This window comes from Lasioglossum baleicum, chromosome 6, assembly GCF_051020765.1.
Source record: "Lasioglossum baleicum chromosome 6, iyLasBale1, whole genome shotgun sequence".
NCBI classification, from domain to species: Eukaryota; Metazoa; Arthropoda; class Insecta; order Hymenoptera; family Halictidae; genus Lasioglossum; species Lasioglossum baleicum.
The window spans coordinates 14,427,276-14,446,344 of record NC_134934.1 but is presented as its reverse complement, the minus strand read 5'-3'; the positions used below and the strand labels follow the sequence as shown (position 1 = coordinate 14,446,344).

At 40.0% G+C, this 19,069-nt stretch overlaps 2 protein-coding genes across 3 annotated transcripts in view; both read left to right on the top strand.

The window, feature by feature from the left end:
* LOC143210143 (neuropeptides capa receptor) overlaps positions 1-13,124 on the top strand; it is a 29,055-nt gene extending 15,931 nt beyond the window's left edge. The window contains exons 3-7 of one of the 2 annotated variants that reach the window (XR_013009193.1): positions 595-791; positions 2,894-3,124; positions 4,864-5,212; positions 8,446-9,709; positions 10,306-13,123. Coding sequence is in view for 1 of the 2 variants with exons in the window: in XM_076426724.1 (XP_076282839.1) it covers positions 595-791; positions 2,894-3,124; positions 4,864-5,212; positions 8,446-8,479 (811 nt within the window). In the remaining variant the exon portion in view is untranslated. Of the gene's footprint in view, positions 1-594; positions 792-2,893; positions 3,125-4,863; positions 5,213-8,445 lie in introns of both variants that reach the window. The other variant, XM_076426724.1, reaches the window with a different exon arrangement.
* Positions 13,125-13,186: 62 nt separating this feature from the next.
* LOC143210139 (uncharacterized) lies at positions 13,187-19,015 on the top strand. Its single transcript, XM_076426713.1, has 10 exons — positions 13,187-13,948; positions 14,186-14,289; positions 14,451-16,311; positions 16,534-16,595; positions 16,658-16,856; positions 16,929-17,116; positions 17,177-17,538; positions 17,603-17,715; positions 17,815-17,922; positions 18,247-19,015. Exons 2-10 carry the CDS (start codon positions 14,277-14,279, stop codon positions 18,533-18,535), a joined length of 3,195 nt encoding a protein of 1,064 aa, XP_076282828.1. The 5' UTR covers positions 13,187-13,948; positions 14,186-14,276; the 3' UTR covers positions 18,536-19,015.
* The last annotated feature ends 54 nt before the right edge of the window (positions 19,016-19,069 follow it).

The window sequence follows — 19,069 nt, the reverse complement described above, 5'->3', positions numbered from 1 at the left end:
ACAACCAGATCACATTCCACTCTCTTATAACGACACGCGTCACAGCTCCACTATATGCACAGGTCCACCTTAATGTAGTCACCTAAATATCTCCTTTATTTTTGATGACATAAAAATATCGATGACCTTGAAAACTCCGGAAAAATTACCTTGAGAAAAAAAATAACATTTGCAAAGCATTCACCTTGTGATACCATTTACATTGCATTGAAAATGTTGCAGTTGGAACGATTTAGTTGTGACTCGTAAATGGACCCGAGAAGAAGCAATTATAAATAGACAGCGGATCTTTATGCGAAATAAAAATGTTTTACCTGAATTATAACAAACTGGAGTGAAACAGAAATTTATTTTCTTTGTCAATATATGTAGATAAAAGGTTGGAGATAATATAACAGAATTCTAAAATTCTTCTAATGCTTTCACTGTTTTAAATTACACCTACTCAGTTTTGTTATAAATGCATAAAGATCCGCAGTCTATTGATAAATAAAAAGAGACCACGATCGTAGCCGAACGTGTTTCCCTTACGACGCAATAGTTGATATGTTAAAATTGTTAAATCGATGCATATTCTATGTGTCGCCATGGAAGGTCCTCTTACGTATCGGTGCTGACGATCGTGGCGTTCTCGTTGGAGAGATACGTGGCGATCTGTCATCCGCTTCGTCGTTACGCGCCTGGCATAAAGGGTCCCCTGCGAATCATCCTGGTTCTATGGCTGGTCGCTCTGGTTTTTGCGGGGCCATTCGCACACTACATCACCGTCAGCTACGTCAAGTATCCGCCTGGTGAGTTTCTGCTTAAGACCAGCTGTAAGTATTCCTGTATGCACGCCCCCTCGTAACCGTGGTTTACTGGCGACGTGTATTAATCGCACCCCTAGCCGCGTTCTTTAGCCTAACTTCGGCCATTCCGGATAATTGGGGAAAGTCTCGGATCTCTGACTAATCCCGAACACTCCCGGAAACGTCTTCGAACTATTTCAACCCCTGAATCCCCCCCGATCCGTTCTTTAATCTTTCACCTTTCCCGGTTTCATAAATTTTTGCTCCAGATGGTGTATTTCGGGATTATAATTCAAAGCAATTTCTGTATTTTTATATGTGTTAAGAGCTGCAAAATTCAAGAGGGTTGAAATTGTAATTGAGCTGCCATTTAAAGTGTTCAATTCAGAAGAAAGATACTGATGGATCTGTCGCAGCTTTATGAAAATAGCTAGATGCGCAGCTTGCAATAATAATGTTAATAAACGTAAAAATAGGACTTTTGAGGGCGACTGCGGCCTAGATTGATCTTTTATTTAGCGCTTTTGACGCTAAATAAAAAAAGCGCTTGACTACTGAAAAAATCCGTCTTTGCATTATCGAGAAATGAGAAATGTGCACCCCTTTAATTTAGAATTAACGAGCTAATCTCGTCTCGCTGTCTATTTCCCTTTTTATTGAAATTCAAATGTAAAAATCCGTCGCTTCCCAATTGCAATCGCGCCGTCGGTCTCAACACCGAAGTTCCACGAGAAGTTCCACGTGCCATTAGAAGTTGAAACAACTTCTCGGAACGCAGAAATTTAAACAACCGTCCAGAGGACAGGCCGGATCTCCCCGGGCACTGGTAACGAGTAAAGTTTCCATTTCGCGTTACACCGATTAATACGGTACCGTTTCCAATTCCGCGGGAACGTCGATACTGATTGATATAAACAATGGGGGAGAACGTGTTTACCGGGCTGCGTTTGCTAATAGACCGTACGCGAGGGAAACACCAGTCTGCCGGAGAACGTCATTCGAATGCACGCTGCCTGCAATACGCGTGTCAAAATCGCTTTCCAATTAACATTCTATTAACTTCTTGCCGCGGGCGGATCGACTACACTGTAGCTATGAGAAAACTAAATCCTATCGTTACTAATCCTTCGATGCAAATGATTCATTTCTACGGCTCGACGGTAGACGAAATAAATCATTTTAAAAATCGGAGAAGGGTAGAATAAATCTTTTCAACAATGGGCGAGGATGAGACAAAAGGTGGGCTTGAAATATAGGAGCGAGTCGCGACAATTTTCTTCTATCGGGTTCTTCCCGGAAAACTGAAAAGCGTTCCACCGACCAGGGTAGGTTTTTAACTCGGAACGATTTTAACTCGAAAACCATTTCTTCTCGTACAATTTATAAATGTATAGTGATCAATTAAATACAAACAAATTTAATAATGTACCTCGGAGAAAATGCATGGCTGGCATTTTGCATTTATCGTGGAAAAGATTGATCTACATGTTCACGAACAAATTACAGTGATTAAAACGTCTTTGTCCTACATGAATGAAGATCCTACATACCTTTATGGCTACATTTATTTTGATGCTTAAATATTGATTACAGACGAATCAGATTTCATATTTGTTATACTTTGTTAAAAATCTTCATGACGAGTCTGACTTGTTGAAATCTTCCTGACGAGTCTGACTCGGTAAAATACGGCAAGGGGTTAACAGAAGCAAAATAAAACCCTCCGCAAACCTAGTTCCAAACAAGCCACAGCCGCACATTGATTTCGTGAAGTACATATATTCAAAGATGCGAGGTAATTCGATATTTGCCCGGGGGAAAACTTCTCTTAAGAGTCGAAGCTATTATACGAGGCTGTCAAGAAAATTCCGAAGCCTGAGAAAATCCTTCGCACACGATATTTCCAACAATCCCCCCGGAAGCATAAATACTTCAGCCGTTGGTCGAGCTTACGGGCCAGCCGTTGCACGTTTCGCTTTCAGGAGAGTTTCCGGCTGCGTGGATTCGCATGATCGCGTTCCAAGAGCATACGCAATGAGCCCAGGCTTTTCGTTATTCGATCCGCTGGCTCTTCAGAAGTTTTACTTCGGTTTCCTGTTTTCCAGGGTCGGACGTGGACTCGTTGGATTCGGCGGTGTGTACGACGCCGAAGGAGAGCATGCTCAAGTTCCCGTTGTACGAGATGAGTTGTCTTCTCTTCTTCTTGCTTCCTATGGCGTTCATCGCGGTGCTTTACATCCGGATGGGTCTGAGGATTCAGATCAGCAGCCTGGCAGGAGCTGTGCACGGCGAAACCACACAGGCACACTCCAGGAGGTCCATCATACGAATGCTCAGTAAATGTGTTATGTTGACACCTTGCATTTTAGTCTCTCGATCAAAATCTTAACATTGAACCTGCTAATTGTAAGCTTAGCAAATAACTGGTACAGCGAGCTGCACAAGCGTTCGTCCATTACTTGAAAGGAAACGCACAGTCTTTTTTATTCGCAGTTTGACGATCACTTGTTGCCAGATAAGTTTCCGAAGATTGATCAATCTTTCCAAACTCCCTATCGAGCAAGTAAAACTTGCTTTATTACGAGCATTACGAGCTATACTTTTCTTGATTTTTCGAAAAGCTCGTCGAAGTTTCGGCGAGATTGGTCTCCGTTCAATTCGCGTTTTTATCTTGATCCCGTAAATTTCGTTTTATTGCGGTCCCCATTCGTTCTTGCCAAGGAACTGTCCGCCTCTCCAATTTATCTGTGAATTATTGGCTATGGTTGCTCGGTAATATTAAGGATGTTAGTAGTTAAACATATGTGCCCATAATTATGAAACTGGTCTAAATCATATATTTCTTGTTTCGAGATATTTAAAAGGAAAGGATAGTAGCACTGAATGAATTGCCGACGGCTCGTTTCTGACAATATCGTAATAAAAATTACATTGAATTAGTTTAGTAATTCAAAAATAACTGATAAATTTCTTTTAAATATTCGAAATTCCAAAAACCAATGTCGAAACGTACAGAAAACAGAGAGAGGGTATAGAGAAGAGAAGGTGCGGCAGTGCTCGAGGCAATATTGATGAAATTCCGATGAAACTGCGATGCGAAAAAAGAAACAACTCGATTTGATGTGTAAACTGGAATGAGAGGCGTTTGTGCCGGATGAGGCTGGGGTTTGGAAAAATCTACTGTGATTTTTATCGATCACGAAAGCCTCGGTAATCCGTCAATATTTGCAGTTGTTCTATGCAATTGCACAACGATCCTGCTATCTGTCAGGCTAGCCCCGGATGGTTCCGCGAAAATGGATTCCGGTCGATTTGTCAGAAATCTGAGACGCGATAACGCTTTTGAAGTTCGCGTTTCTCTTCCGCCGAAGAAACTGCAATCTGTTCGACGGTGTTGTCGTATATTAGGTACAGCTGAAACGGTGCCAACAGCAACATGGATTTGTCAGAACAGTCTCATCCCTCTTTTGAAGAGAGGATGTTGGAGAGGACGATCGGAGAGCTTGTAATTCAACCATCCTCTATTCGCTGCGATTCTATTCACTGACTGACCTGCTCGTTTCCGGAAACAGACGTTCTTGCTCCTTTCGGGCACACTTCGGAGCCAAAGTGACACGTCAAAAGATAGTTACACGCTTTTCTAACTTTATCTTTCTTTACAATTCTACAATCTTATAATAACTTCTGTACATAATAACAAAAATATCTGCAATGGTAAAATCAGTTTTATCAATGATCGTACATGTTCAAAATGTACAATCAACTTTTATAAGATAAAAGAGCACACATTCAAAGCAATGTCGATCCCACTTTCACTAAAATTGTTGAAGGAAGAGTTCCAAAAATGATCTCATTCATTTTTTTCCAAGAATTAGCAGATACAATTCCGTCAACGTTTTCCCATGTTCCGAATTTAATCGCTCGAGCAAATGAGGGGCTTACGTAGGAGAATAACGTCCTAATCAAAGGATCGAGGGCGTCTGCGGGCGTTATCTAGCGCAATATTGCTTCGAGATGAATGAATAACAACCGTAAGCCCCGCTAGATAAGGAAACCTTCGGCTTCTGGTCCTCAGGTGCTGTGGTGATCACGTTCTTCATCTGTTGGGCGCCGTTCCACGCTCAACGTCTGATGTACGTGTACATGGACGAGCTGTCGTTCGCCGACATCAACGGTTGGCTGTATGTACCGAGCGGTTGCCTTTACTACTGTAGCACGTCCATAAATCCGATCTTGTACAACGTGATGAGCGCGAGGTACAGGGAGGCTTTCAAGGAAACGCTGTGCTGCTATCCCGCAAGGCCCTCGATCACGAGGCTTGATCTAAGCAGCGTTAGGGATTCGAGCGTCGGGCGTGGTCTGACATCCAGGCCGGGATCACAGGTGTTCTGCAGGAGGAACACTAGCAATCAGCGCAGCATCAGGTGAGCCGAGAACCCTTGTTGAAGCGGGTCCCACGAAAATCACCGTCAATATTTGCCCGACAACGTCTTTGATCGGCAACGACTTTAGTCGAACACAGTATTATCCCATATTAACAACATTTGACAACAATCTTAACCGACTACATATTAAAAAGATTTAAAGACATCAGCGCATCGGCTTCAGCTGAATCAGATAATTAAAAGAAGAAAGACATTTTTATTTCGCTCCTGTGTCTAGCAAACAATGCAAACATTTTTTTTATTTTGCACAAAGATCCACAGTCTGGTAATAATTATATTCTTATACAAATGTTACGGATGACGGAACAGGTGTCCAATATCATCTCTGGCAGGAACCGTCCTAGATAAACGAACAGAGCCACCCTAGATAAATCCACATAGCTGTTTAGTTTAGTTTAGGGCCGAAACATACACACGACCAACTGGACGTTGACAAAATACGAATGTTCGCTTGAAGGGTACTGACGAGTACCACTCGTCATTGCAGGGCTATATGTATAAGCCCTTGCATTTCTACTCTCGTGGGCTAGTACTATCGTAGTCACGAATCGTGTCGCGTCGTGCTGCATCTCGGAAGTCAACTACCAGTGAGATCGGGCTAAAGTTCCCCTTCGTATCAAAGTTAACCGTATAGATTCCGCGAGTTCGGCGTAGAATCTATTAGGCAGTGATAAAGTTGCTCCGAGACCCCGCATTGCCAGTGCGTCAACACCGTGCATCTTATTGTTAGTTTAGGTAATATCTTCTTCCAATTCTTTCTATTCTAAATTCATTCCATACGCGACAATTACACAATTGTAATACAAATTCTTATAGTCAGAATATATTTGTGTTCTTTGATAATTAACGCAAATTCATTAAACCCATAATTATTGTCCAATATCCTAATCAAACAATTGAACGTCCCCACACGATACAATCTTACCGCTCGGATTGTATCAATTAAATTATACTAGTTACGAGGCTTACTAATTATCCTAGCGACTCCCTGATTTCGCATCAAGTTCGTCTGTGCTTTTATCCAACCTCCCAGCAGCTCCCCAATTTCGCATTGGGTTCGTCCGCGTCGTTCTACAACCTCCTAGCAGCTCCCCGGTTTCGCATCGGGTTCGTCTGCGCGTCGCGTCGCTCCATTCCTATAATCCTAGCAGCTCCCCAATTTCGCATTGGGTTCGTCCGCGTATCTTAACTAACAAATTGATACCACATTCCTAGAGTAACAACCCTTCGCCGGCCACTCGTGCTACTAGCGGCCCTGGCTCGTAACACAAAAGTAAAGGTGTCAGTGCAGAATAGCTAAAGAGTAAAATGTCAGCACCATCTTTAGAAACTGATGTCGATTAATATAATCGTTATTGGTTAAATTCGTCGACGGTCAAAGACGTCGGTCAAATCTGGAGTCGGTGAAACCGCTTGCCAATCCCAACATTGAAACAGCCGAACCTTGGATAAGCGAATCGAAAATCCGTTTTGCTTTTGTTGTTTTCTTTCCGTTCGACACGGATTTTTCAATTAAGCGAGAAAGCGTAGGAATCGACGTGATAATATTATTTCTACGGATTCAATTCCAATCCCGTGAAAAATATAGTTCCACTTATTGTTAGCATACCTTCTACTTACAATTAATCCAGGATTGTTAACTGAATTCCGGTTCGTCGGTCATCTATAAAGTGTTTCGTAGCTTAAACAGGCTGGCAATTAAATGCTAATGAGGTTTGCGCTTTGTTCGAGTGTTTGCACTTTGTTCGAGTGTTTGTACAGGGGTGATGCTATCTGTTTGACGAGAGATTCGCTATGAATTGATTTTTAACGATGCTCGAGGATGCGACGAGCCTGTAGAAGGATTCATAAATATTGTGTTAACGTCTGTTTACTTGCCAGGCGCAGAGACAGATCCAGCTGTATGAATATTTTCTTGACTTCTATTAATTTCGTTCTCACGGTGTGGTTCACTTATATAAACCGGTGTCCTCGCAGCCACTCGCCGTCAAAGCCACGCTTTTCCTCCGCAGTTAACTATGCCTTAAACGATCGCGGTAAATTAGAAAAGGGAAGCAGGAAATTGAGATAAGAGAATGCAATCTCGAATAAAACTGTTCCGCGAGGAACGTTCGTCTGCAGATGCGCATCGAGAATCGTGGCGTAACCGAGAGGAAAACTTGTTCGTCCAAACGATTTTTATTGCGAAATTCCGCCTTTGAGGAAATTACGGTAAAACCAATTCTGCTGCATTTAATCAGTGGAAAACTTATGTTTCTCACGAATTCATAGCCTGGTTTCTAGATGTCACAATAATTACCCAGATCAGTTAGTGTTGAAAGACAAAAATTCCTTTCGAGCAACGCGACCAAGAGAACCGATTCCCAAGTCGATTCAATTAGCACATGCCAGCGTAATTAATTCGTCTGATCTACCCTAACCAATTCCCTCGCACCATCTTCCGCAAATCCAGATAAAACGCTTCTCGACTCGTCGTCCGCCTTAAAACCGCCATCAGCATTACACTCACATCCCTAACAAATCAAGTTAGCCTCTAGGAGAGAAGAAGTTAGCCGAACTCTTTGAAACTCGGAGTCCAAATGGACCGAAGGGTTACGCAAGGGTGACTTTCCAAGGAACGCTTAAATAAGTGATCAATGTCGATTTTCTCGAGGACGGGATTTACGTGAGAAGTTTGCTTGAACCTTCTTGCTCGGAGCTGCTGTCCCTTCTACCTCATTACCCCTGTCTCCCACAGTACAAGCAGTACACAGTGTACCGAATAGCCATTTTAGATGGAAAAAAGTCATATCAGAAAATAGATATATAAAATATGATGCTACAAATTGAGACACAAAGGATAAGGTGGTCAAAAGTGCCCTTCTCCCGAATTATACGGCCAATAGGTCATTCGATAGAGCATCAAGAAAAAACATACTGTGTAAAATTTCAACCCTATATAAAATCGGGAGGGTAGTTAAGGGATAAAATCGAAAAATCAGTTTTTGGCCTATTTTTCCTAAGCAATGATGTTTAGAAATTCTGAGAAAAATCTGAGACATGTCAAGCACCCAAGTGCATACTTTAGAGACTGCTTGGTTATTTAGTTTCACTTCTTTCAAACGGTATTGTGCAATTCCTATCCGAGACGGTTCGATCGCAAACTGTCAGATGTTTTCCAGAGAGCAAGCAGTGTTTGAGGCTGACTGATCCTTGTCTCTTTTCGAGCGCAGATACAACGCGTCGATCAGAGCGGAAAAAGTTTAACGCGTGGCACCGGGTGAATTGCACTAGCGAACAATGGAGGCGAATATGGCGGAGAAAAGCGCGACAAGAAACGGAGCGATTCCTCGATCGACCATAAAAATATCGAGGATATCAACGACGGAGCCTTTTGTTGCTGAGGTGACAGTCGTGCACGCGAACAACGGAGCCGAATGCAAGGCTTCCACGGTTTGTAGCCTCTTCTCGGACGAGACAGCGCAGCGATCTTCTCGACGATCGCCACAAGATCGATGTAACCGGAAGATCATGGACTTCAGGTTACCACGACGCGAAATCGACTAGAAAACGAGCTGGCAAGCGACGAGATCGCAGACGAAAAGCCGAGACTTACACATAACGAGACAGAGACACGAGGTCGGGATTTAAGTGGTAACTAGCGATGGCGTGCAAAATCACTCACCGTGATTTATCACAATGATCAGAATTTGCTCACTGTCATCCCAATTTTCAATGACTTTATTCATTATTTCTCATTGTTCCTCATTATTCAATTTTGTTTTGACATCGTCATTAATGATATTACGAAAATAATGAATCACTGTGAAAAATCGCCGTGATTGGGAACGAACGTGATCGAGTGATCCAAAGTAGCACAGCACGCTATCCCTAGTGGTAACCAGTTTTGCGAATTTATTCCGAGGAATATACCGGAACAATTTTTTTCTAATTCCCCTATTCCAAATCTATTTTTTCTATTCCAAAGAATATTGAAGTACCTAGAAAAATTTATTTCGAAGAATATATTGAACCAATCTTTTGTTAATTAAAAAGGGTCATACGCTACGTTGCTGTAGTGGTTAACGCCGATCATACTGAAGCAACCTGACAACCTATCCGCGTCCTCGGAGAGTTAACGTTATCTAAGGACCGACCTCGAAGACTGTTTTTGATCCCCTCGGCATGCTAGTTTGTCCCATTAATTGTAACAACGTTGCCCCGAAAGTGTCGCACGTTGTAAACCGTGTAAGGCACTCCACCTCCTCTCCATCGGGACACGCTCCTAATCCTTGACTTAGCATGTCAAGAGAAAGGGTTTATGTGTCCTAACGTTCTTACCGAGGGCCTAAGAAAAAACTGGACCTCACATGCGTGGCTACGATCGATCGAGGATATAGCGAACGTCTCGAGGACTACCACGCTTGGATTCGTCGCGGAAAATTGTTCAGAGAAAATGTATAGTCTCGAGTGTCCTGCGTGCTGGCTGATCGAGTGGTAAGTTTTATGCCTAATTGCTAGACTTGCGGATTTGATGCATTTTTGCGATGATGTGAGCCCTCTCCGATTTCAATGAACTTTAGATATGTTGTCAAGGTCATCATTCTGAAAAACATTCTCCTTTAAAGTTCTAACCCAGACCTAACTCCAGAATTGTGTTGAATTACAAATGAATTACTCCACGAATTATAATTACACAGTAATTCAATTATTTCGTAATTCTAATTTGTAATTCTGATCTCTTATTCAATCAAATTACATCGTAATTCGTTTTTAGAATTGAAATACAATTACAAAGTGCAGTGTAATTATGAATTATAAATGAAAAGTGGTGGAAAAAAAGATTAGCATCAGTGATAAATATGGTGTTATTCATAAATTCATATTTTGTGATAAAAAATAAACTTGTTTATTACGTTCGTTTCAGAAAAAAGATGTCAAAATCATCTTGTCATTAAGATTGCATTTCACTGGATTAACACTAGAATTTCATTAGTGTTAATTCAAACAATTTTGATTTTGCACGAAGATCCGTAGTCTACTAACGATGTTCCACGGATGTCAATGTCAATGTTTATTTGTCAAAATTTCAGTGAAACGGCAGTGCTGTTGAGGGCAACCACGCACGACAAGGATTTCGAGAAGATAAGTTGGACAGGCTAGCGTTGACAAGTTGCTGAGCTAGATGCGTGGGATATTTTGCAACACCAGGATGATCTGTAACTTTTCGAAAACGAGCTGTCGGGATATTAATCATCTGGAATTGTCCACAGCCCTTCCCGTTGTATAAACGCTTCCGGATTTGCCGTCGCGACGAACTCTGACACTTTTGTCAATTTCTGCACTATCACGTTCCGGCGTACAGATCGCTGAACAGACCATCATCGACACGCACTCGCACATTTATTAAACGTGGTCTTGTATAAATTTTCACTCGTTCGTTGTACATCGATCCTGTCACGGACACACGCATTAATATATCGAACGCTGCTTTATACAATAAACCGTAGTTTGAATTTGTACCCCATGAAGTCCTACTTCCGGTTACGCAGCGACCTAGTCTGCATTCTCTTTCCGCTTTCGCTAGCGGTAGCGTTTTCGGAAGCTGACGGTTTTTGCCGCTGTGCTTGGCTCTTCAGAAAACTCTCCATTAAAAGGTAATTACTAGTTTGCGCATCTTTGCGCAATTATCATTCTTATTATAGTCGTGAAAGTTTTTAAAATTGACAGAAAAACGTATTTCGAGGGATATTTCTCTTCTAATGAATTTTTCTTTTTAAAAAGTATGAAAAAGGGATACTTTGCAAAAATTATAAGTTCTCCGACTCGTATATCGAACACCTCGCGCAATAAACAGTCGTTTAAATTGGTCCCCGGGAAAGCCTTCCATCCGCTTCCGGTGTAGCCCTTTCTCCATTCCCTTGCGTTTCGCAATAGATACCGATCTCGTATTCGCATCAACGCGAGAAACGGATGCAAAGCGTTTGCTGATTCCGCGATTCGAGACGAGAACTTGATAGCATTCGTTTTAATACCATCCCCAATTTCGCTCGGGATTCTCTGAAGCGTTCCCACCGTGCCGAAAGCGAAAACAGCGCCCATGTGAATTTCCGAAAAAAGGGAGAACGAGAAAAGAAGTGACAATGACATTACCCGATTTAGAATAAAATAAACCTCGGAGCCCGATCTCTTTTCACGGTTTTGCCCGAGGATTAAACGGTCCTTGATAGGTAACAGGTACAGAAAACAAGAACCGCTTTAATTGGGGCGGGAACGTTACTTAAAACCCTACCATATCGGATTTTGCGATGGAAACACGGGACGGAGATTTAACGAAGCTTTTTCATTACTCGCCCTGGAAGGATTTTCTTTTTTCATTCGAAATTAGCCCGACGAGTGAGTTCAGGTTCGAAATCAAAATTCGAACGAATCGTTGATGAACGAGGACACTGTTTGACCCGTGATGCAACGGGAAGGTGCAAATATTTAGGGAAACAGGTCGAGACTGCTGAAGATGATTTAGTCGAGCTGCGAGCTGCTGTTATCCAGATCCTTATCGCCGCTAACCACAAGACTTTATCATCGTAAGTGTTCTGCTAGCGTGATCTCCGGTCGTTACAGGGTCGAAACTGTTGTGAACACCCTCTAACTAACATCTGGATTAAGGCCAAAAGTTTTTCCCGACGAAAAACCGCCGTAACTCAACTGTCATCCGTTCGAGATTCGCATAATTCACCGCGAATTTTCTCCGACTTCACAGAGAAGTTCCACGACGAATTTATTTTATTCGAGCCGGAAACAGAAATGTCATTTTACTTTCAGAGCCGGAGTTCATGTCTATCCATTGAAGTTCAACTGTATCTTTTATTCATTCGACGCTGGTTGTTTACGAATTTCTTCCCGGACCAAATTATTTCTTTTCGAAACTCTATAAAACTGTTATTCGATGCAGAGCCTGCCGGCTTCGTTGGTGATTGATGTCCTGGGTTCAGATGATCGATGAATATTTTATTTCTATTGTTCTCGGGGTTGTTTTTCTTTGAAACCTGCAATTTCTATTCGCGGCAGCGTTTTTCGCCAGGTAGAATGTTAGCTTTGCCCCAGGGTTTCCCCTTTTCGAAATTGGAGCATTATGGGGCTACATACGCAGCGGCATTTATTCCACTCGCGTTCGCCGATAATGATATTAGGTTCTGAGCCACAGAGCACCGCATCCCTAACCTGGCTATTTATTCGAATGCAATCGATCTCGACGCGAATGGAGAGTCACACGAGAGAGTATTTCGAGGGTCTAATTGCAGCATTTCCGGGGCTGCATGTCGATCACTCATCGGTAATTACTTGACGTCTGAGATCATTCAATTAAGCGACTCCTAGATTTTGCAAAATAGAATTTAAGAAGATCTTTAATATTTCTGAAATTTACTAAATATTGCCGCATCATTTTATCTATTACGGAGCGATCGCTCTTAAAGCTCGAGCTTTAAAGCTCGAGCTTTAATCTTTCGTCGTTGCCGTAATTAATTATGTTACTTAATTAAAACGCTGATTTGTAGCGTAAAACTCTTTCATAATACGTTTAATTAACGTAAATGTTAACTGTTAGTTCGTATTTATCTTTTATAAACTTGTACGACGTTTAACCGACCATTCGTTTCGAATCATTTGTTCTTCGAGAGCAAGAAAAATTGTGCATCGAGTACGTCGAACTGAAATTAATGACCCAGGAGCTTCCTTTTATGGAAGATTCATAAATCATTGCCGGAAAGAACAAATATCTCGCTATTCATGGTTTCCTTCTGCTAATACCGCGGAATTTCGAACTACACATTCTAATTTGTTGCTTAAAAGACATTTTAAAATAATCAAGGAAAAATGATCGAGGATTTTCTAGTGAATATAGGTTTTATCATTCTGTTGCATCGCCGCGTGTTGGCGTGAATGATTTAAATTTCGCGCCGGTTTTAAATACCAACAGAAACCGGCGCGAAATTTAAATCATACTGCAAGAGGAATTACAGGTGGTAACCAGTTTTGCGAATTTATTCCGAGGAATATACCGGAACAATTTCTTTAAAAATTATATAAACATTTTACAGCACTATTGAGAAATACTTAAAATATTTCATTTTTTGAATTTATTCTAAAGAATGCTAATATTGAGGTACCTAGGAAAATTTATTTCAAAGAATATATTGAACCAATCTGTTCGAAATCACAGGAATATTTGGCTATACTATCGAGGCATACAACAACATTTTGTTAATTAAAAAGAGCTGTGGTTAAAAAGTTCAATTCTCTTTTCCGTACCTTTTATTTATTCTTTTCTCCAAACCATAGGAAATCCAAACGATAGTTTGATGCGATGTAACTCCCACTTTTTTCCGATGTTGTTAATATAAAACATACAGGTTGTGTCCCTTTCCGTCAATAAAATTACTCTAAATAAAAAATCACCGCGATCAGGAACGGACATGATCGAATCTGATCACGAGTGATCCAAAATGTCCAAAAGTTCACGCAGTTCACGTGGGTTCACGCGGGTTCACGCCATCACTGGCCATCACCAATTACAGCGTACCCAAGCGTACCTAACTTCATGTATTAGCACAAAAAATATACATTTTAGCAGTTGGCTACACTGAATCAACACTCCAACGGATTCAACGTTCAAACTACGGTGGACGTACGAGATTTTAGCTTGAATGTTTTTATTTAAAAATTTTGTGGATAAAGGTATGTTTAAAGACAATCTCATTATCCATAAACGTAGTACGTAGCTTGAAGAATATATTTCGATATCTTTTCTTCGAATTATTTTAAATTGCGTGTCATGATTTCGTGGAATTTCGTCCAATGTTATTGTTTACCATTTTGCCCTTCACGTACCGAAGTGATTTATTATAGTTTCTCGGAAGGAATTGTAGCGCACGTTACAAGAAACGTATAAAGTCTACTTCGTTACTGTTCCAGGAGTAATAAGGTACTTGTACTGTCCCATTTTACGTATTATGTCACCGCAAAAAAAATAAACGGAACTTGAATCCTCGAGCTGCCAGCAAAGATGTCCAGCTATAGTAAGTCGATATTATTATTAGACTGCGGAACTTTATGTAAAATAATAATGTTTTGCATAAAGATCCGTTGTCTAATTGTTATACATTTTCTATTACTCAAATTTGTCGATATATAATAATATCGAGCAATATATATGATAATATTTACCTGGTTATTACAGAGGCTGATCTGATGTATAAAAGAAGAAACAAACTCGAAATGGAGCAGAGATACATGCATACAAAGTTGAACATAAGCTCCGACAGGGAGGAAGAAAAATCACTCAGTGAATCACAAGACTTTTGTCTAAAAATGACTCAGGATTCCATTTCATCTGACAGTCGAGATGCTGACAATGAAAATGTTATAGTAATAAGTGACTCTAGTTCCGACTGTGATTATATAGATAAGCGCACTACCGAAATGAAATTGAAATCTGTTAAACATTCGAACTCGAAACAGAGGAAATTTATCGACATTTCTTCGAATTCTGAATGTTTGAACGACAAGGAGAAACATATGCTTGAGTTGTGGCGTAGCAATAATAAGATTGATTTCTTTAACAGTAAGAAAAACGGAAACACCTCTGCTGAAAGAAGGAATATTTTACTTACATCTGATAGTGATACACCTAGTAGTAGCGATACTAATGAAAAATTTATCGAAAGTTCTGTTAAGATTAAGAGTACATATATCAATCTCACTCGGGAGAAGAATAAAAGAGTTGCAGCATTATCCAGTGACAGAGATTCGAATGGAAAATGTATGGAAAGTTCTACTAAGAGTACGTATATCAGTTTTACTCCGGAGAATAAAAGAGTTACAGCATTGTCCAGTGAGAGAGGTTCGAATGAAAAACATATGGAAAGTTCTAGTAAGAGTACGTATATCAGTTTTACTCCGGAGAATAAAAGAGTTACAGCATTGTCCAGCGAGAGAGGTTCGAATGAAAAACATATGGAAAGTTCTAGTAAGAGTACAAACATCAGTTTCACTCCAGAGAAGAATAAAAAAGTTACAGCATTGTCCAGTGACAGAGATTCGAATAAAAAACGTATGGAAAGTTCTACTAAGAGTGCACATATCAGTTTCACTCCGGAATACGGAAAGAATTTATCGCATTATGCTGGCAAAAGTACTGACAAGCCTCACGAAGCTTTGGCTATTAGGAATCAAATTGAGATTAAGAAAAAGCTGACAAACAGAGACGTGCGAAATATTCTGAAGAATATAAGCTCGCCGAAAGTAGCTTACGAGTCACCAAGAATAAACAGAAATGTAGTTATTGACGAGAGCATAGATGATAACGAAATAGTCGATGAGAGCACGGACAATGCTGGACATCCAGCTATTTCTTTGAGGAACAATTTAATAGAAAGTACCAAAATTATCGATGAAACTCTTCCAAGTTCCATCAGCGACATTGTTCAAGATTCCCAAAGGAGTTTGAATAATTTCCATAGAAATCGTGTGAACGAAATATTAAATACTCAAAATGTGGACCAAAATGCAGGTGCAATGTCTGAACTATCGGCAAGAAAAAAGAAGCAAATCTCAGAGTGGCTTCATACCAATTCCCCCGATTCGAAAAGCGATAGCTCTTTCAGTATGGTACCTGCTAGCAACAAAAGTGGCGTAAGCTCTGGGAACAGCAGTTTGGAGAGATTAGAAATGAACTATGAAACTCCAAATAATAGAGACAGAATACGCCAAGCGCAAACAATTGAGAAGAGATTGACCAACGAAGAATGTGATAAAATAGTACAAACTTCTGTAACAAGACAGACTACGATATTAGATTATACGAAACGATCGAGAAACAATGCTCTCGAACTTCGTACACCAACTAACAGACGTGTCGATAATGTATTATCCACTCCGATTATAAATAAAGTGCCAGATACGGATATTACGGCTTACGCAGAGATATTGGACAAATTGTATGGTACATCCTGGAGGCAGAGGGCAGATGAGCTGCTACCGAAATCGGAACCGAGGAAGCAAGCCGTTGATATGAAAAGTAGAGCAGTTCAAACTGAAAGGTACGAAAGACCTCCTTTTGTTTTATAATTAGACAGATCTTTATGCAGAACAAAAATTTTCTACTTGAATTGCAACAAACTGGAGTGAAATAGAAATTTATTTTCTATCTTAATACATATGTTTAATAGGTTGAAAATGATATAATAGTATTTTTAAATTCTTCTAATATTTTTGCTGTCTTAAATTACACTTATTTCTTCAGGATTTCATTTTAATTACAGGAAACCAAGAACCAAGAAGATTATAAGTTCATCGGAGTCCTTAGATGAGGATAGCAGTGCATGTAAGTAGTTCTGACTCGATTATTGTTCTCACATTTCACGTTAAAACGTATAAATTGTACAGCTTTAGAAGATTTAAGACCGCCGAAGCCTTCGACCAAAAGAAACGCTCGTGTGGGTCGCAAACAGAGGGACAGTTTCATCAACGATGAGGTGTCGTCAGAAAGTGGAGGCGAAAGCTCATACTACACTGCGGTGACGAAACTCACAACATCAGCCAGCAGTGTACAATCGAAACCAACAGTTACGCCTCGTGTACATAGGTAGCAAAAATATTTTTTGAAGTCTAGGCAAAATGTACGCTGAATTCAGTAATTGAGACAATTGTTCTACAGACCTTTAAGAATATATGATACAGACAGCGAAGATGACGGAAAAGATGAAGACAATAATCGAGACGATATGTACAATATGAGACGGAAGAAATTGTATTTCAATGACGATGAAAGTGAAAGCGAAAGCTCGAGTACCAGTGAGTTTGACCCTGGCGATAATGTTCCACCGAAACGTGTAGTTAAGAAAGGTAATACAGATTTGTGAATCATTTCGATGACAGATCGATGAGATTGAACAATTTTTACAGATCCTCCAAAACCTCCACGGCAAACGATTAAAAAAAGTACTGCAGTTAGACCAAACTCCGATAACCGGAAATGTGAAAAGACGTATAGCTTTCTGGCATCTCTGTCTGAAAATGTGCCGATTGCCAGTGCGCATCCAGAGGCTAAGAAGTACCGAACGGACTTTAAAAATAATAAGGAGACTCTATGTAATTATTTGTATAAATTGTATAACGAGAAAGTGTTTGACGAGCAATTACCTAAGGATATGAGCATCGAATGGAATGTTCGTATGAGAGGAACTGCTGGCTTCTGTTACAACAGGAAATCGGTGAAATCACTTGGGGGTGTTGTGAGATCATCGAGAATAGTTCTGTCGACGAAGGTATGCGATTACATTGATGAGGATGATGTTGAAGATAAATTAAGACCATCGTTTTTCTGTACAGGTGTTGGATACACCGGATAGACTTCGGGACACTTTAATCCACGAAATGTGTCATGCTGCTGCTTGGTTGATAAATAGTGTTTCTGATGGACATGGTCCATATTGGACAGGATGGTATGTATCTATTAGGTATCAATAAGGAATCGGACACGAGCGTTTGCACTTATTTGCTGCGTTTGATGTTGAAAATCATTTGATGTGGATGCATTTTAGGGCCAACAAAGCCGTGAAGACGTTCCCCGACCTACCACCGATTCGCAGGTGCCATGACTATAAAATTAAAACTAAGTTCACGTATAAATGCGTCGGCTGCGGGTACAGGTAAAATATTTGATACTTAATTTCTGTGGTTGTAAGGAAGAACGCCGTATGTCGCATACTTTAATTTTTGAGATATTCCCGTTTAAAGTTTTGATTATTAATTCTTTGACATAGAACATCAGTTAAATTGCATTTTCTGAGTCTTTTGAATTTGTTTTCATGACTTCCGCTGGTAAATACGTAAATTCTATGCTAAAGCTCAATTAATGCATAAACTCAAATTTTTTGAAATTGTGACATGCGGCGTTCTTCCTTGCAACCACAGATTTATGAATTGAAATACAGTTGACCGAATAAACTATACATTGTACAAAATTGTTACAGCATCGGCAGGCATTCGAAGTCCCTGGACGTCGAAAAGAAACGTTGTGGTCACTGCTATGGAAAGTTCGAACTACTGATAAACAAAACCACAAAATCTGGAACAGTACAAGTACAAACGCCCAAGAGAGAGCTTGGTGGATTTGCGCTTTTTGTAAAACAGAATTATAGCAGTATAAAAAAAGATCGTAATGTAAAGCATGCAGAGATAATGAAGATTTTAGGTCAGCAATTTTCAGCAGTTAAAATTGCAAAGAATCGGGAGAATATTGAGAACGAACCTCCTAGTTAAATTACTTTTAAAACTTTGACTAAGCATTGTGTTTTGAATGCTTTTTTATCTTAGAAAAGTTGATTGTACATTTTTAATATGGACTGGTACCGTTACAGCACCTATATTTTAGAGAAATATGCGATGTTTGACAAAACTGATTTTACCATTGCAGGCATTGGATGGGGAGTTTCGAAATGAATTTTTTATATACAGAATAAAGTTATTATATGGTTGTAGAGATAGATTAGCTAGACACTACAGTAATTTGCGAAGAATGCCTTAAACATTTATATGTATATCACAAATGAACTTATATTACAATGATACCATTCTTGTTTTTCATTCACAATATTCTTTAAAGTTACACTATTTTTTTTAGTTATCTATTATAACATATCTCAAGATAAATCATTTAGAACGTTTTATCCATTCAGAATTTAAATTAGCAAAATAAAATATAGCGTGACCATCCGAACTTATTTAGATATGATTGGTAATGATAGCGCTACTGCACCATGGCGCTGGGAGGAAAATTTGAATGTAAAACGTAAT